Source organism: Streptopelia decaocto, assembly GCF_964273445.1.
Source record: "Streptopelia decaocto genome assembly, chromosome: 2".
NCBI lineage: Eukaryota > Metazoa > Chordata > Aves > Columbiformes > Columbidae > Streptopelia > Streptopelia decaocto.
This window is the reverse complement of record NC_138655.1, coordinates 84,968,593-84,996,483: the sequence shown is the minus strand read 5'-3', so window position 1 is coordinate 84,996,483 and position 27,891 is coordinate 84,968,593. Positions and strand designations below refer to the sequence as shown.

The window sequence follows — 27,891 nt, the reverse complement described above, 5'->3', positions numbered from 1 at the left end:
GCTACATCAACTAAGGCTTTGAAAGAAATCCAGAAAGAAATGGAATTATGAAACAGTATAAGTAGTTTGGCAACATTATGTGTAACTAGTTTTGAAAAATATTTTCTGATATTAGGAATGAAAAACACCTTGAATAACCAACTTGTATAATATACATATTATTATACTAGGGTAAAATCTTCTATCTTTTATCTCCTTAATTTTTTTTCTGTAATCAACTTGTAGCTTATTTAGAAGATAGGAAGTAAAGAGGATGCATTGGTTTGCAGTTGGTTAAATCAAGATATTCTGAAGTTTTCATAATGATATTCCAGGATAGTCTCATTACAGGTTATTCAGTAACATATTTATTTGTTTACCTGTCCTGCTTTTGCATTTTCACAAACAAACGTTTCATAGTATTTGGCAAATTCTGGTGCATGATCATTTATGTCTAAAATCCGGATGAAGACAGGTATCTGGGTACTTTGTCTAGGATTATCTGAAACAAGAAAATAATTTATATTACAAAGCAAATGCTTACAGTCTATGAAATTACCTCAAATTATCTAATACATTTTTTCCAATAGATATTAGAAATGTTCATTTATCTTGATTATCTCAAAGCAATTATATTTCATTTTGTACTGACATTCCACAGGCATAAAAGCCCTATTAATTTTTGAAACAAATTGTTCTATCATAGTATATGTATTCTAAAATAATACGGAGTATACTTTAATTGATTTGCATTAAAAACAGGCCAGTGATTTATCATTGACTTGTATTCCATACATCAGTGAAGTAAATGATTCATTGCAAAACTGTTTCCTGAGGTCAAACTGTCAAGAACTTGTTCAAAGCAGTAGAGCAGTTAATCAGTGCCAGTCATCAACAACACAATACTACTACTACTACTACTAAAAAATAATAATAAAACCCACAACCAACCAACAAAAACAACAACAAAACATCCCAAAGTTGTCCTTTCTCCCTAAAATGTGAAAACCAAACAAAAAAAAATGTGTCTGTGTAGATGTTATTATCAATTGCCCTTCACAAACTTGTCTTCCAAGGTCAAGCTCTCACTAGAGATGAATCTCGCAGTATGCATATTGAAAATAGAGACCATATTTGACCAAAAAATGAAAAAGCATTTGTGAGGAAGAGATATCAGTCTGTCTGAATACAAGGATATAATTCATCTCTCCGTATTACCTGACTCCCAGTCTGTTAAGCACATAGACTCCTGGGGAATATAGAGAGAGAATGAAAGAAGGAAGAAAAGTCGTTCCCTAAAGTCAGTGTCTCTCTTTCCCCCTGATAACTGCTACCCGTTGTCTGGAAAGAAAAGGCAGGCAAGAAATGTCCAAATCTAAAAGGGTCTAATAGAAGAGTAAAGAGTAAAGAGTAAAGAATCCAGGTGAAAGACAGGGCCAGGCTTTGCTTCAGACATGAAGGGGGAAGAATTTTCTCTAGTCTTGGCTTCAATTGAATTAATTTCCTGAGATAAGTTAAAGCAGTTGTGGTAAAGCATAATTTATTGCCCTGTCTACTGTGGTCATTCTGACAATATTTTTTTTGTTTGTTATGGACATCTTTTTTTCCAAGGTTTTTCCCAATGACTTCACTTAGGCCAAAGCCAGTGCATCACACCTGCACCAAATTATTTGCTGAGAATTCTCAGGGAATCAGTTAACTTGTCTAATCTATGCTGTACACAGTTTTGTTGAGATTGAGAATTCTAAATTATCTTTTCACAAACTTACTGATTTCAGTTGCTATGACAGTGATGTTGTGCCAAGGTGTTTCTTCCCGGTCAAGTGGCTTTGAGATGAATAAGGATCCATTTCCTGAATAGATGTTGAATATTCTGTCAAGGTCAGTGTGTCGATCCACAGAATATCTGTCAAGATACAGTGCAACTGAACATCACTCTTTCCTGGTATAGTCTCTGGTTTAGCTCACAGCCATCTCTAAAAGTTTTCTAATTTTAACTGTGGTTAATCAAGGCTGTTTTCTTTACAATTCACTGAGGCTTTCCTGAAACTGTCTGAGAAGTGCAATGCTACAAATACTGAGAAACAATTTTTTTAAGACTAGTGAGTGGGATGAAGAGCGAACTATTTATGTGGGCAGTGTGTTAGAATGATATTTGAACTTGTATTTTAGCTTATGAAGTGAATGCTGGAACAACAACTGAAAGTGAACATTCTAAGATAATATTTTTTTGCAAATTAGTTGTTTCTTGGATAACTCATTGATCAAAGGGCACACATTACAGACAGAGTTAAGTATCAATTTAAAACAAGGCATTTTTGAGATGTCACAAGGACCATCAAAATCACCACAAAAATATTTAGATTAGTTATTTTTTAAGACAAAATTTCTTAAAATCTTATTGTATGACACTTATGACACTTACTTTTTTTTTTTTTTTTTATTTCCCAGCAAGGAAAAAACTTGTTTTACAGGTGTTCCTTAATTAGTCTAGTATTTACCAGTCACTATCAGGTTAAACTGAGTTTTTATACCTAGGTTACATAAAATATGGGGTTTTTTTTCTTTCCCCTCTCATACCACCTACCTCAAACTTTGCTGTTGTGGGACACAACAGGTTTGTTCAGTAGTGCAGAAATCAGGTCTCTTAATCAGTTGCATGGTAAATACACAAATTTCAGTGTTGTCTTTGGCAGATGGGTAACAATTACAGAAATTTCACAACACTGAACTCTTCTTTCTAATTGTTATGATATATTCACGATCATTTATTATTTAATATAATGTGACCATTAAATAGTTAAGCTATGGAACATGGTAGACACTGATGTTATTGAAGATATAGAAGGCTGACTGCTATCAACCAGCAGGAGGATAGAAATACACCATTTTGAGTATTTTACATAAGTTTGCCATTGGAGACATGGTTTAAAAGCATAATCTTATGAACAGTTTGGTGAAAGTATCGCATAATGTCAATTAAATGTTGACCTCTCTTTTTTGCCTGGTGTCTACAGGCTGTCTTTCAGAAGCATGCCCTGCACTGTTACCTGTGTTTGACTTCACAAACTCACATAGTTATTTCTCTGCTTGACACTTTTCAATACCCCTATGGGCTTCATTACTCAAGTGACTTCCTATTGTACTGCACTCTCATCATACTTTGTGCATGAGACTTGACCCGCATTTAAAGCATTTTATATTCTGTAATGGCTTACTTTATTGCATTCTTTGTTATATCCGGATCTTGGGCTACAACCTGCCCAATAATGTTTCCTTCCTTGGCATCTTCATCTACCTCTATTAAATACCAGGGTCTGCTGAACACTGGAGGTTCATCTATGTCTTCCACAGATATTTTGACAAAAGCTGTGTCTCTGAATGGCCCCAGCTGAAGAAAACGAGGATCAGGATGAGTGTTGGTTGCTTCCACTCTTAAGGTATACAACAACTTGTTTTCAAAATCCAGATGCTGGGGAGCAAATAATAATAATAGAGAATATTGTGTCACTTTACAAGAAATGTGAATCAGTTTCATAATGCTGAATTAGCAGTATAGTAATTTTTAGGGAAAAAAGCTCTAAAGTTTAATGAATCTTGGAGAAGACAGAGTATATTAGGCTTGTTCTAGTTATAAGAAAAATAAGGAATATTGTATGACAGCAAGGCAATTATGATCCCTTGGTCAGATTCCTGGAAAACCAGGAGGGGTCAATCGATAGTAAAACAGAAAGAGAGAAAGAAACAGGGAAGTTGGACTCAATGCACAAGTAAGAATTTCTAAGGTCGCATTTATCTCACCTCGTTTGTTGGAAAAATAACAATAATCCCAGCTCTTAAATGTTCTTTGTCCTATTTCCTTTTTCATTACTCCTCCCGCATTACCATCTACCCTTACCTATTTTCCATCAAGAGCAACCCACACCTGTCCCTGGCCTTCATATTCCAGAGTGAAAAGAAAAACTATGAGGTCTGAATTCCAGTCTATGTAACATTTAAATTACGCATATCCATATATACATTCATATGTGCACACATATACACATACATAAATACGCGTTTCCAAATATATGTATATAGATCTATATTATATCTATGTGTATATCAATTAATTGTTAATGATCTATTCAGTAAGAATAGAACTGAAAATAGTTTGCAGAGTTAAACAGTCTGAACACTAAAATATGACAAATAAATCTGTCAGAGGTGGTATTTTGAATTACATTTCTGCCCACAACTTTGCTCTTTGGACTTCCATTGACATAGCATGTAACAAATTAAGCTTCACTAATGTTGGGCTTAAAACAAGACAGATTTTAGGTACTGGAGATACCTGACTGTTGGACAGATTACAGAGGGACTGTTTAGCCTTGGAGATATAAGTTCAGCAAACTTCAGGTGAGCCTTCAACTCTCGTGAGCCTTACTGCAGCATTCAGTTGACAAACCCCTGTGTGAACTGAACTCCTGCAGGTTTTCGCAGCCCTAATTCAGAAGCAACATGTCTGACAGAATATATATTGAACAAACAGGAGCCACTGAAATATTGCTTTATGTGAAGTGACATGCCAGTAAATTTCCCTCGAGACCTGAAAATAACAGATATCTGCTGAAGAAAGAGAATAACAAAACTAATTCAACAACTCCTTGGCAGCTTGACCCCTTGTGAGATCTACCCTACTTTTCCCTGGAAAAAAAAGAAAAATAACCATAACACCTGAAGAGCTAACTACATATAAAAGAGAAGGAGAAAAAATAAACCTTTTTGACAGTTATAATCCCTTCCTGTGTGTCCTTGTCAGTGACGATATCAAACATGTCTGATCCATCGCCATTGGAAATGCTATATTCAATCTCTGCATTTTCACCCACATCGGGGTCATTGGCTTTAATTCTCCCAACAGGAGTCCCAGGTGGTGCAGACTCAGGAGAGCTGAACTGGTAGGTGCCTGGAAGAGCAAAATCAATAATTTATTATTTTGAGAAGCTTGGTTCTTCTGAGTAATAAACATCTGAAATTTCATCTTAATTTTTTAAGTAACTTGAAGTTAGAAACACTTCAGGAAAAATGCTGTTAGTCATCATACTAAACTTTAAAACAGGCTTTGGATTTGTTTGACAAACTGTCACAAAAATTTCAATTTCAAAGTACTGTGCTTTTAATGTCTTTTTTTTTTTTTTTTCCTCTTCAGCTATAAGGAAAAGTTCAACAATGAAACACTGGTTCTAACCTTGATAATTTAACACTATGTGTATATATTTGTTTTTCCCAGTTTTCTAGAAATGCTCCCAGTTATATTTAGAAGTAATAGGGGATTTTATTATTTTTTTTTTTCTCAAGGTACAAGAGTTGTAGAAACCAGTTGGAACTTTACAAGGTGACTAAAAGAGATTAGTTTTGTGGTTTTTTAAAACTCTTTAAAAAGATATTGAAGATTTGTGGGTATTCTGTGTTAAAGTAACTAATTCATCCATTACTGGTAATACATACTAGAGTCATGGTAAAGACCATTTGGGTACATGTTCATGTTAATTGCTATAGTTGACTGAAATGCAGATACATTCAGATTTTCTTTTATTTATTCTGCACGTACTTTTTGTGCTCTTTCAGTGTCTGTTATTTGCCATCAAGAAAATGTAAAACCAGATTTTGATATATTCAGCTTTTTACATGTGACATTGCAGAATCTGATGGGTATTTTTCATCTGTTATCTCATGTAAAGTATTATTAATTTACTGTGTGAAGTAGTAGCTTTGGAAAAGTATCTTAAAGAGTTTGGACCTGACAAAAATAGCACCTAACATGCACAATCTTTATTTGAAGGGTCCAATAAGAACCTGTATAAATTGCATTGACTTGTAGTAGAGTACAGTCAAGTATCTTTCTTCCAACTAGCTTGTTTCCTATATTTACACATCCTTTGCTTCCTTTTAAGACATTTAGAGGGTCCTGAAGATTGCTTTTAAGTTCAAGGACTATACCAAATGTCTGAATGCTGACTGAATTTCTATCTCCAATTGTACAGATTGAGTATAAAAGAGTATCATTGCAAATATCTTATGTTTATATAGATGTATAACAAGATGGAAGCAAATGCTTGATGATAAATCATAAATTCAAGGTTGTTAAGTGAAAACTCAGCAAGTAGACTGTTTGGTTGCAATTCACATAGATTAAAATGTACGTTACTGCCTTAAACCAGGCTGAAAATAGCATGTAATTTACGATTCCTGGCAGCTAACCATAAGTTAGAAGGCTTTCTCAAATTCAAGGTTTTGGCAGGTGAGCCAGAAATGCTGTAAGAACAGATTTAATCATGCTACTTATGACTTCTTCCAGAATAAATATCTCCCTTGAAAGCTTTTGCATCTGAAAGCAGTCCTTCCTCTTGTGGTGCTGTGTGAGTGCTACACATTTCCAGCATGCAGGATGGCTAATTTGGTTTGGAGTACAACTGAACTGAAAAAGTGTAAGATTTTCATTATGGTGACATCTAAATTCAGTTTAGGACTGTCTTTTAACTGTCCAGGATTTCTTTCAGGAAAACAAGCAAACAAAAAAGAGTAGAAAATTTGTTCCTTCTTAATGCAATCTGAACAACCAGAAATTCACAGTGCACTCTGACATTTTCCTTTCTTCTGTCCCTTTAAGAAATCAATCTTTAGTTCTTCAGTACATTGACATCAACTCCTGTTCTTTCTATTTGCAACTAACCCTCTGCTTTGGGCCAAATTTTCACTTATTATTGCCTCACATAAGAGAAAATAGAAGATGATTGTTTTTAGAAGGAGCAGACTTGAGAACTAGATAATCCTTTCAAGATCTACCCCTCTTTATAACTATCTAAGAAGAAATCAAAACCTTCAGATGTTTCTCTATGTTTGATTTCCTAGGATATGTTGAAAACCACCCAGCTGAGGAGAAAGGAAATGAGAGGGAAAGGGCATCAGCAAAATGAAAATTGCATCATTCAGTAGATCCCACAGCAGGTCTTCTATAGCCCATCCAATGTGTTTCAGTGATGTTCAAAGTAGAAAGTTATGGAGAACATTTTATGAGGTATCAATTGTGAAAATTTCTCTATAAGTAAGCACTAAACGCAAAGCTTATTGAAATAACCAGAAGACCTTCCATAGACTTCAGGCTTCAGCTAAACTTGAAAGAAGAGCATCATAAGAAACAAAGGCTAAGGAGACTGAAAATCACAAGTTATTTTGCAGTTCTATGCATTCTGCATTCTTTATTTTTTAAAAATATAAACAAATAATTCAGCAAAAAAAAGCTTACAATGTAATGTGCTACACTGTATTCTAATTTATGTTCAAGAATTCCTATTCACCAAAGTACTATATTATGCTATACATGTTCAAGCAGTATCCCCTCCTGAAGTCAAACAGAAATGTTAGTTAAAAATTGCTGTTTGAGTTTGCCATGTGAAGGTGATTCTCAGCAAGTAAACTCTGAGTGTGAACTCAAAGTACATTTTCTTTATGAATACTTCAGTACTTCCCCTCCCCTATCTTTTTAAAAAGCAACCTGTTATCATGAACACAGATTAAAAAAAGTTATATGCAATTTCAAGAATCCTGTCTCCCACACTGTCAGAGTTTTCTAATATTTTTTAAAATCTGTTCTAGGTTGACCTGTTTATATTATTCTGAGTGTACTTATTGCCATGGTACTGAAGTGCTTTTCAAGTTTCTTCAAGTTCTTGAGACAGTTTTCTGAATCAGCTCTGTTTGTTCAGTCCTTGGTGAATCTGTAAAGAGAGCCAATCAGGTCCCTAATCAGTGTCAACAAGCAATTCAAATTTTATAATGTGGACATTTTTCCAGCAGGCACTGAACTGAGGCTGTAAATTTCTTCTATCTGCAGCCTATCAAACACTTACCAGACGCTGATTATAACAACTTGGGATTGGATTTAAAGCAATGGCCTTGGATGAAAGGACCTGTAGTATGCTGTGAAGTTTTGTGTACTGTGTAGCTTTCTGTTGTTTGTCATTTTTTTATTCTACAGAGATATATTTTAAAAAACTAATTATGTCAAACTGGTCTGGTTTATCAAAGTCATAACATAACATAAATCATAAAATAAATTACAAGTTCCTAAACCAAATGCTTAGACTTCCAGCACTGCATACCACCTGACCAACTCTGCCTGTGTAAGGTGGTACATTAGAAAATTTGTTGACATATTTGCCTATCTGAACACATGGAACTAAAATAGTCTCCAAAAACTAAACCATAGATTTTGTAATTAAATTCCTTTAAAGGCTTTCAAGTCCCTGCAGTTAACCTAGGTTATTGTTATAGCTCACATTCTTTCAAACAGAGTAAGAACAGGAAGTGAGTTTTTCAACCCAATAAATATTTTGCCGTTAAAAATATGGAGGCAGAGATTCCTATTTGCCTTAATAATGCTGCGACATAAACAGATACAGCTGTGAGGTAGTACTTATACTAAAAAAAAAAAAAAAAAGAGAGAGAGAAAAAAAAAAAAAATCCCAGATGCTGACACTGAAACAGTCGATTTTAAAGAGTCTAGCTGGAAAACAAGAGAACAATTAGATGATCTGTACTCTGAGGGAAGCGAGGCGGATTGTTGTTGACATCAGTCAGCGTGATGTTCACAGTGGTAGTCCCTGATAGTCCTCCCATCTGGCCTCCCATGTCTTTTGCCTGGATGACCACTTGATACTGTTCCCTGTTTTCTCTCCTCATGTCTGGTAAAGCAGTCTTGATTATGCCTTCGAAAAGAGAAAAAAAGGAGAGACAGAGAGGTGAAAGAGAAGAAGCACCACTCACTCTAATCTCAGAGTTTTTAAATGGATTCATGTAAGATATACTGTGCAGATGTTAATCCATAAGTACCAAAACAAGATATATGGTGATAAGCCTTTCAATCTATGGCTGATTTAATGTAATTTTAAGAAGAAAAAATAAATAAATGTTAACAGAGATATTATTCGTTGTTTGTGATGTGCTAAATCAATTTAATTATTCTTTCAATGACAAAAATACAAATGTATTTGTTGAATTTATTAAATTTTTCAGCTACCATCTCCAATTATTATTTTAATGCATTATGCAATCTCCAGCCCAGGTGAGGTTCTGATATTATAGCACAAGGCTGAGCTCTCACATGCCCTGGTTTCATTACCTTACACTGCAATAGATCACAGATTTCAATGCCCAGTGTTGGCCACTGTAAGTCAGCTAGGGATATAGCTAATAAAAGAATTGGACAAGACTGTAAAATTAGTGTTGGAAAATTTTTTTGGGTGTCTAATCTCAGGAATTTTATAAATGGAAATTAAATGTCTTAGACTATTGGACAGCACACAAAAAAAAAAAAAAAAAAAAAAAAAAAAGACCTCAGGTGACAAAACTGAAAATCCCATGGCCTGAACAAAGAAGCAACCTGAGTCCTTCTGGGATACAAGTCCAAAAGACCTTTCCATTAAAGTGGACACACTCATGTTTTCTTCCATGTTGAATTTTGGTTGGGTTTGTTTTTATTTTGTTTGTTTGAGGTTTTCTGTTTGTTGGTTTGTTTGGGTTTTTTTGTATTTAGAAGGGTGGTGGCTTTGCAAGGCTCAAGTGATGAGAGCTTTATTTTTTGAAGTGGGAGAATTTAAATGCAACATCATTTTTTATTGAAGGATTCACACCCCTGCCTTTCCTTTCTTAGAAGAATCTCATTACAAGCTTGGTATGGAACCTCCCCTATTAAACAAAAGAAAAAGCAACTCTGGAAAACTTCTCCTTCTAGAAAGAAAGTGAAACAAAGAAAAGAACCTCAATAGTCTAGTGGTTATGGCATTTACCAGGATCCAGGATTACCAGGTTCTGATTACCATACCTAGGTTTGTTAATATATGCAACATTAAAAAGCAAATTGGATAAAAATGAAAGACAATCCCAGAACCAAGGATGAGATCTCAGGTCTCCCACAAACTGCCTATCTGCCTAACCATGTATTGCCATCAGTTTAATGACCGTGTGGTACTGGTCCTTTTTCCTTGCTCATGCCTGGTAAAGATATTTTGTGTAAGGGATTGTAGAAAAGAGAAAAAGGAGTAGGCTAGGAAAAGGTGGACAAACCCCAAACTCTTTAATCCTAGGCAAAACCATTATGCTGCCTTTTAAAAATATAGCCATGTGACCCTTATTGACCTTTTGATATAATGCCCTTGCTGTATTTGAAAAATAAATTGTTTCAAAAGGAAATTAGCCATCATTTGATCATGCTCAATGGATCAGGAACTTTGGGAATTCTGGGAAAAATTGCACTTAAATTCTGGATTCTCAAACCAGAACAATGTTGATAACATGCAGGAATGAGCTAATGCAAAGTCTTATGTGAATTAGGAAAAGGTATCTGGATGGGGGAGGGTGTTGCTTTTTGTTTCATTTTGAACCCAAATTTTGGATTATAGATATCCAAAGTTCACACAAGTTTTCCTTCTTTGTGTCTGTCTCTTATCTGATATCTTGCAGAACAGTGAGAAAGGTTTTCATTCATGTTTTACTTCTTAAAATATGAATGCTTCTTGCTTCAATTCTAAGAGCTGTTGGAATCAGAACATAGTTTCAAAAAGCAGCTTGAGTTAAAAATTGTCAATGGTCAAGACTCTATCACAAACTTTTAGAAATAATTAATTTACCTTTGAGGTTATACTTCTTTTTTTTAATTGTAAAATAAGCTTTAATACTTTCAGGACTCTTTGGACCCTTTACAATATTCTACACCCTTTCTGAACTGTTGACTTTTATAGTTAGCAGTTGTCTTCCAGAAATCTAATTTATACCAAGTAAAGCAGTAATTCTTTTAAATACTATTATTTTAAGGAAAACAAAAGAAAACAAAACAAAAAGAAAAACAAACCCAAAAGCAACAAAAAAACCCACTAGAACACATACTGTTATTGTGACTCCAGTTTCCATTTAGAAAAAGGGTATGAGATTCATATCACGTTATGTGATCCCACAGGCCTGTTCCAATATGTAAATGCAAGTGAAAAGCTTCTTGATCCCTGCCTCCTGTATCTGTCATTGCAAAAAGTAAGACTGATGAATTACTAACCTGTTTCTGGATCCACTGAGAAATACGGCTGTCCCTGGAGGATGCTGTACACCACTTTGGCACTGTTTCCATAGTTGGCATCATCAGCATCTGTAGCTGTCACTTGAATAACAGATGTACCTAAATGGGTACCAAACTAGAAATCAACCAATTAAGTTTTTAAGAAGGCACCTACTTCTTGTAAACCACAGACAGTGGTTTCAGTATTGAATTCAGTAAAATATTGAACAGCATCCAGTGGACAAATCCAGTGTTATCCTAGCCAAGCAAACAGTAAAATGAAGTTTCATTTTTCTCATAACTAAAGCAAAAATCGTCATCACTTAAGTTTCATTCTTCAGGTGAACATGAGTAATCACATAGGGATTGACATGTCTTTGAAACCCAACACAGCATTAAGGTTTTTTGGTGATCAAACAATCAAACAGTTTTGAAGATTGTTCTCTGATAAATAACATGTCCTCAGTTGAAACTGTTCACTTAAAAGGTAGGTAGCTGCTGTGTAAAAAGTATCACAATGATTCATAAGTTTGGCTTTATTGGTAAGTTAACCTAAAGCAAAGTTCCCCAAACTAATTTTCTGCTTACATGACAACTTCCAAATATCTGAAGTCAGACTGAATTCAAAATTTTGCCTCATCCTAACTAAATTTTAGGATGCTTTTAAAAATTAGCTTGGTTTTGCAATAAGAAATTCTGGAGGTTTTTTCTCTCTATCCAAATTATCCATATATTTGACAAATAATTGCCATTATATGATAACCACATTTTTTTTCAGAATTCACTTATTTTGCATGAAAAATGTTTCATCCATGTCCTATGATCACAGGGAGGCTAGTATAGGCTATATGGGATTAAGACCACTGTGAGCCAATGCATTTGGTATAATTTATGGATTAGGAGCAGATGAAAACTTCTGTAAAGATTTTCTTACAATATATTAATATATAAAAGGACAAAACTGTTCTTCACAAGATTTTATTTCCAAGCAATTTTCAAGATGTCAGGATACATTTTGGTAACACAATCCAGAGCTGACAAATGTTTGGATAAATGTAGGCAGTCCAATAGCTAGAAGCATAAATGTCCTTAACACCTTGCCAAGGGCAGAAGGTTGACTGAGAAGAAGCTCTTTACCCTGTTTTCAACTGGGTATTTTTTATGTATCTCTACTTACTGAAGAAGAAGAAGGTCTAGTGAGCACTTTTCAATTAAGTGATACCAATTTCTATTCCCTTTTTTTTCTTTACCCTCACCCTCCCTAGTTTGAAGTTCACACAGATAACTTGCAGTAAAGTATCTGTCTTGACTACACATTTAGCAGATGCTCATTTACCTGTGACTAATGGAATTACAGTGAATTATTTCTACTGTTGCTCATCAGCGTATATGAGGGACTGGGGAAAATAGAAATCCAGAGTAATCAAAACAGATTTATGAAACCACAATATTATCAGGTCCTATTAGATGCATCTATTTTCTCACAGTACATAATACTGCTTTACAGGTAATAGTTTTACCTATATAATAGTAACAATAACCACTATTTCAGGTTATCTGAAGAGCATGACAAGAGGGGAGGGATAATTCTTTCTCTGCAACAAACTAGGAGAACAAAGTTTTTAAAAAAGATTTGTCACAATTCATCAAACTCTAAAGAGGATTTCTGCCATCAGCTATCTAGATTACTTTTTGTCTGGTTAAACATTTAGAGGTTATCTGTATGCCACACTGATCTGTAAAGGTAATTCTGAATAAGTCAATATTTAAGGACAGTTTTTTACTAATAGTGTCTAGCAGAACTTCTCATCTAGACAAAAAAATAAAGACAGGTTTTTCAGGAAAAGTTCCATAAGTCGTACCTGCTTTCAGAAAATAAGTTAAATCCCATGCCTTCTCAAAACTGATAAGGAGAGTCAATATCACTTGCTAGTCTATAAAAATATAAAAATCATCAGTAGACTCATATGCTTATACTGTGTGCCACTGTAGCATCTAGCAGTTAAGAATAATGGGAAATTTATATGTCCATTCAACCTTCCCCTCATAAAAGCCCAAAATTTCTTCATCAGGAAAACTTATTACTGTGGCCTCCTGATCTAGACATTGTCTTGGTAGTGACACAGAAGTTTGAGTATGGTCATAACTGAATGCACATGAACTTTCTTTTTCCTAACATAGTGTTTTCATTAAAAAAAAAAGAAAAAAAAAGAAAAAAAAAGCCTGTTTAGATATTGTGGGGACTTGGGGGTTGTTTTAGATTTTTTGGGGGTTGTTTTTGGTTGTGTGTTGTTTGTTTGTTTTGTTTTATTTTTTTAAGAAGAACATTTCAGAGTTTGGGGCAGTCTTTGGGGAATTTCTGTCTTTGTCTCATTGAAATATGTATCTTTGTTTCCTGAGGCTCAAGTGCTATATAATTATAGTTGCTGAAGAGAGTACAGAAGCTGTAACTCTACAGAAACTTTGGAGGTCACTATCAGATAATTCAAATGGATCTTATATAGAATAAGATTTAATTATATTTTGCAAAACATCAATATTTCCTTTTATTTTTTGAATTCTGTAGAATGGCGAAAAAAATAGTGCTATAACAGCTGTTGCTTCCTAGTAAACTAATAGTACAATTGTGAAAAACATCTTACAAAAGTATATCCTCAGAAAATTTGTGGTCAGCATGCAATTCACTTTTTTCCATGCCAACAATCTGCTGTGTCATAAAGGAGAATCCCCGTGGGTTACAGGCAATGTTTGTGTAGCTTTTTTTTTTACTGAGAAAGAAACTTCTCTTAGCTTTTGGGGTCCAAAATTAAACAGTAATGGCAGTGAAATAAAGGAACTCAGCCCTAGTCATGAAGTAATTAGTGAGGAGGCAAAACCAGTTTGGATCAATTTAGTTAAAGACAACCATGCCTTATCCCCACCCCCACCTGAATGCTACTCACAGAATGTGGATGTATTTATTAATTTGTTTATTTATAGTCTAAATTACCTCACAAGCAGCCTTTTCCCAACATTTGTCAGCAGAAGTCAGCATGATTTAAAATATGAATCAGGATGTTAAGTTAGAAATTAGAAGCTTTCTAAGATATTCCACAGCTGCTAACATGAACAGGAATGAAGGAGTGAAGAATTGTTGGGGGGAGAAGGTGTTAGTTTTTTCTTTGTTTCTCACCATCCAACTCCATATTTAATGAGTAATGAATAAATTTTCCCAAATCAAGTCTGTTTTTGCCCCGATGGTAATTGGTAAGTTATCTCCCTGTCTTTATTTCAGCCCATGAGCTTTTCTATATTATTTTCTCCCCCTGCAGTGTTGAGGAAGACGAGGAAGTGAGCATCTGGGTGGGTCTCTGGCAGCCAGTCAAGATCAAACTCACCACACAAGCAAACTGCTGTGAAAGATGACAGAGAAGATGCAAGAATGACTACAATAGCAATCTGAGGAGTAATAACATCACTTTTCTGCAAAACAAAGTGAACTTCAACCCAATCCTACCCAGCAAGACTATCCCATTCCAGGATGGGAACTAAATCTCAGAGTTTTCCTTCCTTCCTTCCTTCCTTCCTTCCTTCCTTCCTTCCTTCCTTCCTTCCTTCCTTCCTTCCTTCCTTCCTTCCTTCCTTCCTTCCTTCCTTCCTTCCTTCCTTCCTTCCTTCCTTCCTTCCTTCCTTCCTTCCTTCCTTCCTTCCTTCCTTCCTTCCTTCCTTCCTGTAGTGTCTTTGCATGTGTGTGTTTGCATGTGCACATGTATGCAGGTATGTACATGCAAAAATATAGAATCCATGAAGGAAAACTGGATTAGAGAGGGCATCACTCCATATCTAGGACACTGTAACTCAGTGTCAGAACTGAGTCCCATTGACACAGATTTCCAGAAATCATGAAGGCAAAAAAAAAAAAAAAATTGTGAAAAAACATTTGAAATGAGAATGCTTTTCTGAAATGTGTTTAAAATGCTTTAATTTTGTTGGTTTGTTTGTTTTTACTACGCAGTCTTTGAAAGAGTCCCTTTGTTATAATTACATTTCCTAGCATGATACCAGAGTGGATTGCTAAGCTGCCATAAATAGCCTGCAAGAGGATTGCTGTAGTGCGAAAGAGGTCTTCTGCTAGGTCAGGGAGGCATACATTTTTTCATCTTTTCATGTAAGATAATAGTCTTTAGCATTTAACTCTTGCTCCTACTTCACTTCTTTGCCTGACATGAATTAGAACAGCTTCTGCCAGTCAGATGAACATATCTGTGTTCATTTGAGAATGTTATTTTTGCTGATAACTTTTTCTGTAATCTTAATTTTGAGCAGTAATCTCCAGCCTGGGTGAAGAAAATGAGAAGATTATGTTGTTAGCACAGTATATTTCAAGATTCCACAATAAACGCTGGATCAAAAAATGACAGAGAGTGATTTAAATATCATTCAGATCCATGATGTTTCTTTTCCAAAGGGAATTCTGTAACTTCAAAATGCATTCTCATTTTTTATACAAGTAGGATTTCAGATCAATTCAAACTTTCAATTTTAAGAAAAAAAAAATAAGATGTTTGATTTGGACTTTAGCCTTCTAATATAAAGTTTTCAAAACACAATCTGGAAATAAAAAAAAAAAAATCTGAAAATGCTGAAACAGGACGTTTTGTGTGTTAGCAGACAGCTTCCTTTCTAATTTTTCCTAAGTCAACTTCTTTCAAAATTGGCAATTATTGAAAATTTCTCATTTTTACTTTTGTGTCCGTGTGTCCTGGTTTTGTTAAAAACAAGACCAGTTTCTCTTTTGGTGAATTATTCATTTCGGTTAAGTTCTTCTAAGTAACTGCACTTTCCTGCAGTTAGCTGCACATTTTTTCTCAGACACTGTGTTCGGAGCTGATAAGATGTTCCATGGAATGCTGAAGGAACTCATATTTAGATTTATTGCTATAACAACTAAGAGCTCTCATAATATCCCATAATGGAGAGGGGCATTTTTTCAAGACGGGGTGGACAGAACAGGTGACTAAAACTGATCGAATATTCCATCCCATAAGTGTCATACACCCTACATAAGAAGGAGATCATGAAGGTCTCACTCTCTTCGATCATGGCCAGCATCTAGAGAGGACCCTGCCTGTCTGCCTGCAATCCTACGTCGGAGACCGTGAAATCTCTGCAACCAGTTTCTGGTTTGCTGTGAAGTCCCTTCCATGACTTCTGTGTGCCTGCCTTACAGCTGCTGGAGCCACGCCAGCTCTGCACACCACAGGAGGGGCTAAACGCTACTACCTGGGACATTCAAGATTGGGTTTTGTGTATTTTATATGTTTTTTTCTATTTATTAGTAGCACTGGTAAAGCCTTTAAACCTTCCCCAACTTGTGAAATCTCTCTTCCTTATTCCTCCTTATCATCTTTCCTATCAGGAAAGGGTGGGGGAGGGATTAATAGAGAGTATTTGTCACTGTTTATTGTTGCCTTGCATTAACTATGACAGCGTGTGTGTGTGTGTGTGTGTGTATCTCTGTTTAAGCGAGAGCTCCATTCAAGGCTATTTCATTTTCAGAAACAGAAGACCAGCTGGGTAAGTGGAGAGGCAGGAAGTACTTTTTCTCCCTAAAGGAAAAGCTGTTGTGCTTTCTTCCTGTTGTCAAGCACAATGGCAATCTGTTGTTCATCAACTTTATTCATGGAAGGAAGATTTTAGAAGTGGATTACTTTTACAGGCTAAAAAGATTTGGGAGAGCTCTGGAAAACCTCTGGAGGCAAAGTCCTGTTTGGTTAAAAGCCTGAAGAAGGTAAGTGGACAGATGTTTGCTCGGACAACATGGCTCCAAAGATGGAGAAGATCCTGCTAAATACATGAGTGAAATTTTAAGTGAGCTACAGAAATATCGAGAGGTATTAAACCACTTTTGGGTTTGAGAGTAGTTGGAGATAGTTTGAGATAGGCCTCTGTTCTTAGGCAATCAGCTGGAGATATGAACTAGGAGCAGTCATATGGCACTACCCCTGCCTAAAATGTTTAGGAACATGTAGAATTGACCAACAAGGATCTCATTACCACATCAGCTGGATTACATCACTTCAGACTGCTTTCTACACAAAGGGCAAACCTAAATAAGGCTGAGACATAACTCTTATGTTTTGACTGAAAGACAGCTCTACCTAGAAGTCTTCAGGAATAGGAAACTGCAAGATGAAGTTTGCTCTTTTGTATAGGACCACAATTTAGTGGAGATTTTGCTAAACTTGTTTTTCTTTGATGCAGAAAAGACCAGAAAGTCAGTAGCATGAAAGATTTGTAAGAGTAAAGGAAATGAGTAAAAGCAGAAAAGGAGCAAGAGTCAACAGGTACATAGATAAATGATCCTAGCTAGAAGAGGAATACATGAGCATGATGGAAAAAAAAAAAAAAAAAAAAAAAAAAATCCAGCTTAGAACAAATAAGGAACCTGAGGAACCAGCCTCAACAGAGAAACAACATGACACTGAAAAATTAAGAAGGAATTTAAAATGTAGTTCAACCATATATATATATGGAGAAGAAATATATAAAAAGGAAAAAAAACAAAAAAGAGGAGGCAAAAGTAGCATAAAACAGAAGATGCAATATTTAATAAATAACATTATCAAGTTCATGTTTCTTAATAGTCTGACATACAGGTATGAGGTGACAATTTCACTTGAAAACATGCTGTCTCATTTTTTGTGTTTATAGTGTCACATAATGATGGATTGAGAAGTCAGCTGATGTACTTTACCTTTGTTTTGGCTGCCCACTGATCTCCCATCTAGGAATCACAATCTTTGCAGTACTGTGGTGTACATAAACCATGACTGTAATCCCTGTTAATGTGACTAAAAGTACTTTATGAAAGATGCCAGAAAACCAAGCTATTCTGCCTAGTACAACCTTACTTATTCCCTCAGAACTACTTTTTCTTCTCCATTTCACTCCATACCCATAAAAACAGATGGACCTTATAACGCATTCCAGAAATATGAGATGCTATTTCTATGGAGCTTTACTCCCTAAACAATCCCTTGTATTTTGTAAACATAGTAGGAAAACAATTCTCATAATTTCTTGTGTGTGTTGTGTTTTGATGTCTTGGGGTTTTGCTCAATGCTTCCTTCTGTATGACAAAATGAAGTCACCTTTTTGATTGTATTATCAGAATTTGTGTTAAAGTAATGATTGTCCCACCATATAGAAAGATACAATGTGACTAAACTACTCTGTCTTTAATCTGCCTGAAATGCTGTGTGGAGCAGAGGCTTTTGTCAGTGAATATAATATATACACCATTGTAACATAACATCTGAAATTGAACTGGAAAAGAAAGGCTGAAACTGAACAAAGCCTCTAGCCCTTGCCCTCCTGCTGTTCAATATCTTGATACAGTAACTTTAGTTTTCCTTTGGTAGTAATTGTAACTGTGAAGTGCATCAGATGTCCTGCATGAGAATTTGAAAAGCATTATGGATGCAATAACAGGTGGGAAACAGTAAAAAGAATGAGAGATAGTTTGAAGTATCTGTGGCTGAGCAACCCTGTGTGTGTTTATGCTTTTGTGAACCTTTTTTTTCCTCTTCTGACCACAAAGAAAATCACTTCTGAAACAGCAATGCCGGTGCCATGAAATGGCAGTGAAAAGCGAAAAGAGTAGTCAGACTCTTTCAAGTCTTAATGTTGACTAGCTTTTACATCGCATTTCCTAGTGACTAAAGAGGTACAGTATAAAGTGATCTGACATCCATAATAGATGAACTGCAGCTTAGAAATTTTTTTTTCATTTTGTTCAACATGTTCTACATATTTACAATTAGAAAACACTCTTCTTTTAGGCAAAGCAGGTAACTGCAGTCTATGTTCAAAAATAAATTAAAACAAAAAATGAAAAGAATGAATCACAAAATTATCCTCAAAATTTGTATTCAAAATAATGATGAAACAGTGGAATCTTTCTGGGCCTGGATCTGCTATGCATGTTGTAAGGTTGTTCCAATTAAAATTAGTTGCTAATGAAACCAATACGTTGAAGGAGCACCAAGTAAAGACATAACATGGCAGTTAATTACTTTGGTTACTCTTTCTCTGACCAGGATGCTTTTATGTATGTGGAAATTGGCCAGCTTTATGGAATGTCAGCTGCTGTCAGTCACAGGACAGTAAGTCAGCCACAGGAACTCCACCACTTAAAAACCATTGAAGGCTTATTTCCTTATTAAATACAAGAGCTGGTGATCATGGTCCTTTGCCACATCTTAATTGCCAGGATAGTCCAAAAGAGAGAGAGTGTTTTCAGCTGTTTTTATGATAAACCTAGGAAGAACTTGTCCCCATTGATCCTAATAGAAGTAGTAGTTTGCAAAGACTACAACGTGGTAAACTATTGATTAAAAATCCCAATTTCTAGTCAAAAATTCCAATCAAGCTCGTAGTTCTGTTTATAATTTTTAATTTATAAAATAATGAAATAAACATAGCAATGTTATTTCTTCACTAATCTCAGGGCCCTTCGTTGTTGTCACATGGCTTTAAGAAGCTTTCTGCTTTGCCGTTGTGTTTTTTCAAATGAAGTTACATGAACTCCTCCGTTCAATCTCTAACACAGGGATGTCAAACTCATTTTCACTGGGGGCCACATCAGACTCATGGTTTCCTTCAAAGGGCTGAATGTAATTTTAGGACTGTACAAATGTAGGAGTAGCGAGGCTGATGTGGCCCCCGGTGAAAACAAGTTTGACAACCCTACTCCAAAGGTTTCCCTTTAGAGCAAAAAGGCGAGCTTAAAAGAATCAATTTTCAATAACTGCCACTTTTTTAGGGCTAACGTTTGCATTTCTAACATACATGCCTGTACAGTTCTGTATTTTACAATGCAACACAGATAGGCTTATGATTTTTTTTGGAAAAAAACAAGTTAGCTTTCTGCACCTATTTTTCATTTGCTTTTTTTTTTTTTTTTTGAGCTTGGCTTTTGTATCTTTTTATTAGATTTTGGATGGTCTCTTTACTATAAATTTCTATCTATGACTGAGAACTAGAACCTCTTTCTCATTCAGCTATAACTGGGAAGAGAAACTGAGTCTAAAACAGGGAAAAAATAAACAAATTCCAAAGTTATCTTTGTCATGGGCTTTTAAAAAATCACATCAGTTAGAGAACTATTTTTAGACAAAAGCAAAACACTTTTAGATTTTACATGGGTATATGTAAGTACATATAAATGTAAGCATATATGTGTGTGCATGTATATAAAGACAACACTCCTAGAATATTAAGTAGGCTTACTCTAGGGACTTTTCAGTTATTATTTCTAAACATTTAATTTATCTTGAAAAGTGTTCAAATGTCTTGACAATAACCTGTCAAATGACATGTTTGCAAATTGGTCACAAGTGCATTGGCTATTGATTGTAAGATTCCAGTCACAGTAAATGACATACTGGTGATCTCACTTGGACAAATCTCATTTATTTGAAAACTGGTTGAAAAAGACTAAAGGCATTGGCTTTCTGACATGAAGTTTTGATGGGAATTTATGGAGTTTTGGCAGCAACTCTGTTGCTTAAGTGCAGGATATCGACACGTGTACATACATCAGTGGACAGTAACTTAGGTTGTTTTGCTTAAATTACCAATTAGGTGTGACCAATATGTGTTTTAAACATGAGGATATCAACAACTTTAATGAAGAAAAAAACTAATACTTGCACAGATCATAATCATGTTTGATCTTAGTTTCACTGTGTCACAGATTTATGAAGTTGTAGGAAAAAGTTATTCCAGAAAGTCTTTTGAGTCCTCTAAATAGATAGCAAGTAAAGTAAATGTGAGCATCAGGATTGCCATGATTGTGAAAACTGGCAGATGTGCATTTTGCTAGATAGTAAAAAAAAACAAAACAGTGATTGCCATGAGAAATGCTGTAAGCTATCTTATTCCATGTACTTAAGTAAAAGATGAGTATCAGTGAGAATAATATAGAGTAGTTTTCCAATAAACAAAAGTTAGACAAGACAGTCCAGGACAAGCCTTTTCTTACCTTCATTTTCTTGACTCTGAAGGCTGTGTATGACACAGAAAATTTCTGAAATGACTACATGATTGGCAAGGAGAATTGGTGATGTATAATAAAATTCAAGCTGAATTGTTAATTGTACAAAGAAAATCAGATATGTGGTAACTACCATCTCTATAATTCAACTTCTATGTTGCTAAAACCTTGTTATTAATTCCCATAGCTATTTTCAGCATTTAATTGGAAGAAGTATATTATATTTCTGTAATATATATAAGCATAGACATATATGCATACACATATACATATATATGTGTATGGGCACATTTTAAGTAAGAAATTTACTTATATAACAATACTGTATCCATTATGAGCAGACATTCATACTTCTTCCACCTCAGTAGAGAGCCATTTGATGGTCAGTTTAAGGAAGAATAGTGGACTTCTTTTGCAGGAGTAATGTTGCTTTCCTGAGTTTGCTGCTCTTAGGCTGTGGTATGCTGCAGCTAAATAATTTGTAACAGAAGTAGTCCTAATCATTCAGATTCACATGATGTAAAGCTTTAATTTCTCAGTAGCTATACTAAAACTGGGAGCTAAGGGTGGAAGTGTATAGCTCATGAAATGGACTTCTGTGACAAATTGATGTGTTTGATGAGACTGTTATGTCCTTTGAAGACTGAAAATCATGTCAAAGCATATTTATGTACATTCTATTGTGTGTGACACTTAATAGCATTAATTTATGTTATATTAAGAAAAGATGTATTTGCTCTTACACCCAAATATGATCCTTTGTATCTAGTTTACATATTTTGGAAATACTTTGAAGTTATAGAGAAATCTGGTAGAAAAACAACACCACTAACAACAAACCACAAATTACTCTGCCTTTGTGCTTTACTTTCAAAATAGACGCATGCTTTAGCATGATTTAAAAAAATAAACCCAGCATTTTACACTCAGCTGCATAACTTCCAGAGCTAAGATCTGTATTCAGAAAGCTGACTTTGCTTTTAAACTGACTGCCATGTTTTAGTTTTAAGAAAGGATGCTACACATGTACGCACAGGATTCTTTGCTAACACCATGTAATCAAGTTACTTGTGTTGTTTCAGGTGTCTGAAAAAAAAAAAATCCTTTTATTCATTTAAATGATTTCTGTGAATGGAATTTCTCAAATGTTGGATCTGTAGTAGTCTGGTGAGACTGGACACACAAATCTAAGTCAGGAATTGTAATTAATTATATATAAGTTAAATCTGTTTGAGAGTTGGTTATAGGTAGCCATAAAATGCAATTTACAAATTATATTAAGAAGTATTATTTCACTTTTTTTTTTTATCCTGTTTAATCAAAGTATATCTGGGTTGCTTACCATTAACGTTAGCACTTTAAGAGCAAGACCTGCCCTTAACGTATTACCTCTTCCCACTATTGGCTTGCTTATTTTAATGTCTGCCATGTTTTAGTTTTAAGAAAGGATACAACACATGTATGCACCTATTTGACCTTTTCCTTCTGATAAATGTGCAGGTATTCCTAATATTAGTAATGTTAATTAGTACTGGCTATTTCAGTCCTTACTACCATCAGTTCAAATGCCGTAGGCTCCAATATGGTCACATGAATGTGAGAAGGGGCTCACTGCACCTGTTATACTTTCGACTGTCTTAAAAGATGAAAAATTATTTGGTGGCTGGTAGCTGCAAGAGCTCATAAGTGAATAAATTAGGTGTCTGTAAACTGGCATCATGCATAGGTACTCAGTATTTACTGTGGCTCTGAAAAGAGGTTTCACATGGCTGTGAACTGTAACATGTTTATATCAAAGAATGTATAAAGGGTGTAGGTTCATATCAAGAGGTATATATACCAGGTGAAGCAACATGGCTGTTCCTTAATATTTCCAGAATGTCAATGAGATTTTTACTTTTTAGATGTGAAGCCATGAAAGATAAAAAGCTAAAAGGACTGTGGTTTAACATCCTATCTTAAGGACAACATCTCTGACAATGCAGAATGTATCCTATTGTACTGCATTGCAGTGTGAATAAAAGTGCTGATGTAAAGAATTCAGGCCCATTATGCTTTTGTTCAGAGATTATAGTGTTATAGATGAAAATTTACTGAAATAAAAGGAAGGAAAATGGATATATCAAACAATTTTTAGTGTATGATACAGGTAATTTTAAGGCTAATTTCAGGCTATAATCTAGAAAGTTTCAGACCTCTGGGGTTTTTTTGTTTGTTTGTTTCTTTCTTTCTTTTTGTTTTGTTTTGTTTTCAATGTACACAGATAATGGGAAATAATACATGTGTTGTAATAAAGCAGCCAGGCAAAGGGTATTACACTGAATCATTTCAGAGACATATAAAGGGACCACACTTAACACAGCCCAGGCCTGAAAATTCCGCTAGGCAAAAAAGATTGTCACTCCAAGGGTGCTGTGATGTCTGTTGCTGCAGTAGCTGAACATGTTTCAACATATCTATGGAGCAGAGCTGTTCTACCCTTGTGCTAATTGATGGGAAATTGAGACATATAGGGATGAAATGAATTTGTGGTCACCTTAAGAATTCATTTCCAAAATTTAGAACAACTAATTTACAAAGCCTAAATGCCTCATATAGTGCTTCACAAGTCATCCATCCTGCTTACTAATTGCTCCGTTTGAACTCCTGTCACCTTATTTCTTCCTATGGGAAATAGTTTAGACCAGCATCTCCTGAACGGTCGGCAGGTGGAGGTTTATGAGAACTTAGAGAAGGCAACAAAGTTAAACTTCCCCCCTACCTCCCCCGAGAGAAAAAAATAAAGAAAAAAAAAAAAAAAAGAGAGAAAGTAAGTGAGGCATCCTGTTTGGAAGATATGAGGATCTTGTAGCTAAAGAAAAATTAATACATCACATGATTTTTTTAGCTGAGGTCAGCTACTGCTATATTAAACCGTATCTCCTGCTTTTACCTGTTAAACTTTGCATGCTCTTGTCACCTCCCCAGCACCAGCTCTGGCATCTAACCTCATGTGACCTGACCCAGGGAACAAAAGAAACAGAAAAATACTATTGACCTTGAACAATCAATTTTTCTGATTCTTTCACTCAAACTTTCTTCTCTTGGGTTTAGAGGGACACTAAGTAAGGTATAAGACAGCACATCTAGAAGCAGAGAGACCAAAAGAAGAAAAAGAGAGCTACTACTTTTGGCTGTAGCTTGAGATCTGCTTTTCTGTAATGTTAAAATTTCAAATTTGTGAATTATTTGAATTCTTCAGAAGCATGGTTTGAATCTTGCTAAGGCTGATTTTTGTCCCTCATTTTTCTGAATGTGCAGTTTCTCTCAGTTCTTTCAAGTGTGACATTAATACATTCTGATAAACTTTAAAGGACCTATGCTGTTTCTGATGACTTATGAGGAATTTCCAAATTTTATGAACAAGATTTATTTAACTTTCCTTCTTACCTTCATGTATCTATAGATAACATATAGATATTATTTTTTTGTGTGATAGCCTATATTATTTTCTTAAGTATTTATCTTTTCTTCAGTTACAAAGAATAAAGTAGTATCACTCATGGGTGAAATGATTTACGTATAAATAGAATTCACAAAATGATGAAATAGAAAAAAAAGAAAAAATATATACATAAATTCAGTGTTTACTTTTAATTTCATACCTTGTTTTGGATCTTGACCTGAGCTTTACAATGATAATCATGCCAAAATGTTATTGCTAAAACTTAGTTATGTTACTTGTTTGGAACTTAAAAGGAAACTACTGCTTTTCATTTGTATCAGAGTGTATGGTTCTTTGCTTCTTCAAATCACATAATTATTTGGGAGTATTTTAAACTCATAGATTTTCCTCTGAGGATGGTTTAAGTCTGTTTCTTGAAGAGCCAAAACATGTACATGATATAAGATTTTGTTTATCTTACTAAGCACAAATCTCAGGAAAAGAATAGTAGTTATACATGGACATTCAAATTTTACAGAAATCATGTACATTAATAATGAAATAAAGTCCATGTGTGGAGATCCTAACACTTACAAAACACCTAGCTTGAAGTCAGTGGAGCTGTACAAATTAAAAAAATTGTTTATAGTATCAGAGATCTAGCAAGTATGTTCCTTGCAGAGTAAACCTCCTTTTTGCTCCGAAAATGCTACAGGTATTATATACATAACTATGCAAATGATGGAATAATTTAAGGAAAAAAAATCATGATCTAAATAAGATTCCTTTAGTGTTCCAATGATTTTCTTTTTTTTATAACTGGAAATACAAAGTCTTACAGCACTCTCACATACTCTTTTGAAAAAATTCTGCCTTATGCCATATACAAAATATTTATAAAGCATTCTATATATTTTCCTAATAAAAATGTAGTGCAAGCCTATTGTAAATAAAAATGCTATGCATGTATGTAACAGAATGCATGTGAAAAACTGACAAAGCCCCAAAATGCCCCAAATTTCTTAGAATACTATATTTTTACTTTAACTGTTTAACAAAAAGAGGTTTTTGCCTTTTTCACCTTGGTGCTTTATTTTAAGAAAGGCATTGAGCTCTCATTTTATGTCCTTATTTTTTGAAAGAATTTTTTATTTTCATTCTAAAAACTTGTATAATAAATAATAAAGAAGATAAATTAAAAGACAATAAGATACTGCATTTAGAAAAGAGAACCTTATGCAGATTCTGACAGTTGCAGAAATTTTGAAATTCTTCAGTTATGGTGGCAAATGCAAACAGAAATACAGCAAGTATTCTAGCTACAGGATTTCTGCCACTGTACTTAGTTTCAGTTAAATGAATTTTAATGCTACATTTTAACTGCAGAATGTAAAATATGAAAGTGTGGATAAAATATTTGAAATATATCTTTCTCTTAAAGGTAACTCAATAATTCATTTTAACACAGCGTTTATGTTAACTATTAGCAACTGTTAGCATTCTGAAGTTTTTCAAGTTAGCAAAATAGTTTCCGTAAGCTTCTGGTAAAGTCAAGAAAGTAATTTATAGCTTCTTTTATAAGCATCTGAAACCAGGCAAAATATGCAGAGGAGAAAATATAATTATTTCCTGGTGAAATATGGAAGACGAGAACTGCATCCATTTCATCCTTGACACACATCTGCAGATTAATGCTTACTCACATAAGCAAATCCAGAAATAGAAAATGTGATGGTTACTGTATTTGGTTCAGTTTCTTTTTTTTTCTTTTTTTTTTCTTCTTTTTTTTTTTTAATTACCATAAAACCTACCTGTTCTTGTAAGAGTTTCCTGCACAAAATAACAAACTGTTCTTCAGAAATAAGTGGTTATGATTATGTGATGCTGAAAACATGATGTAAACAAAACTAATCATCAGAATACAGTCTTGCTTAAATCCAGTAGTAGTTGTTATGCTTACAGATTCCCAAGAGACACTACAGAAATAGTGAACAATATTGAAACTTCTAACACAATCATTGTGTAATGGATGCTGCAGTATGTACTACTGCTCTCACAGACAACAGCACGGTAATAAAAATGATAGTATCAATGCATATTGCCCTGTGTGTTTTACTGCGATTTCATCTCTTTTTTTCTCTCTTTTGCTTTGTGTGTATGTATTTTGTATATATATTTTATTTAGAGTAGCTGTTAAATACGTGTTTAAGCACCCTGTAATCCTGTATGTCTGAGTTGAAAATGGACATATCTTTATTTCATATATAATGTCCTTCTATCAAACTTAATTGTTAAACTAAAGAAAAACTCTTCTATTCTGGCTATATTTGCAATAAAAGTATTTTAATGGAAAAAAAATATAAATTTTAAATTAAGCCATTTAAAATATGGCCCTCTATGCTTTTATATTATACAAATCTTATCATGTAGAAATTCTGAACCAGGAGGTACCTTTGGTTAGATCCATAAAATTTAGAAAGCAGCAATTAAGTATGAATAAATTAGTGTTAAATTAAATTAGGCATTATGCCTTCTCTTAATAAGATCAATTCAAAGATTAAAAATACGTTGTGAAATACTCATCAGCTACATACTAAAAATGTTTAATGAGAAAAAATGATAGGACTTAATCATTAAAATTAGCAAGGTACAGGGGGATGTAGTAATATTGACCAAGGAGTCAAAAGCAGTTGAACTCCACATGACATCTCATTGCTAACTTCCCTTTTTAAAAATTCCCTAAGAACTTTATTTATATCCTAGAGAAAATTGGTATTCACAATGAGGCGTAGGGTTAGTTTTGATTATATTTTATTTGCTTGGTTGGTTGGTATGGTTTGTTTTTTTGTGTTTGTTTTTTTTTTTTTATTTTTTTTTTTCTCTTTTTTTTTTTTTTTTCCTAGGTTTGTTTATTTGGTTGGTTGGTTGGTTGGTTTTATTTTGCTCGTTTGTTTGTTTTAAGAATCATATTTTATCTGGAAAAATACTTGGCTCATAGCTTTTACTCACATAAATCTTGAAGATTAAATGAGTAGATTTTAAGTATGATGAGGGCTGTACTTTTCCTTCCACATGAAGAGGAAATCAAAAGATTATTCTCAATATACATACTATGTATTTAGCTTCTCTGAAGTTTCCTCATATAGTATTTCTAAAATACAGTCAAAATGGAACATGTTTTGCTTCAAATCCCCCTGCTCTTCATTGTGACCAAGATTGTATCATACAGCCTTGGCATTCCATGAATTTAAAATGTTGAACGTCTTTGGTTCCTTTACGTTTTATATTATGTTTTGATTAACTTTTATGGGTCTGTTTAGCACCTTTTTCTCATTTTTTTGAACTATTTTTTAGTGAACC

The 27,891-nt window shown here is 34.4% G+C and overlaps 1 protein-coding gene across 1 annotated transcript in view; it reads right to left on the bottom strand.

Moving 5' to 3' along the window:
* Positions 1–27,891, bottom strand: part of CDH9 (cadherin 9) — a gene marked incomplete at its 5' end in the record, with an annotated part of 68,790 nt that overhangs the window by 13,976 nt on the left and 26,923 nt on the right. Inside the window, 6 exons of the mRNA XM_082044934.1 lie at positions 360–481; positions 1,749–1,885; positions 3,198–3,451; positions 4,740–4,927; positions 8,562–8,729; positions 11,069–11,188. Of these exons, the coding sequence (XP_081901060.1) occupies positions 360–481; positions 1,749–1,885; positions 3,198–3,451; positions 4,740–4,927; positions 8,562–8,729; positions 11,069–11,188 (989 nt within the window). The remainder of the gene's footprint in view (positions 1–359; positions 482–1,748; positions 1,886–3,197; positions 3,452–4,739; positions 4,928–8,561; positions 8,730–11,068; positions 11,189–27,891) is intronic.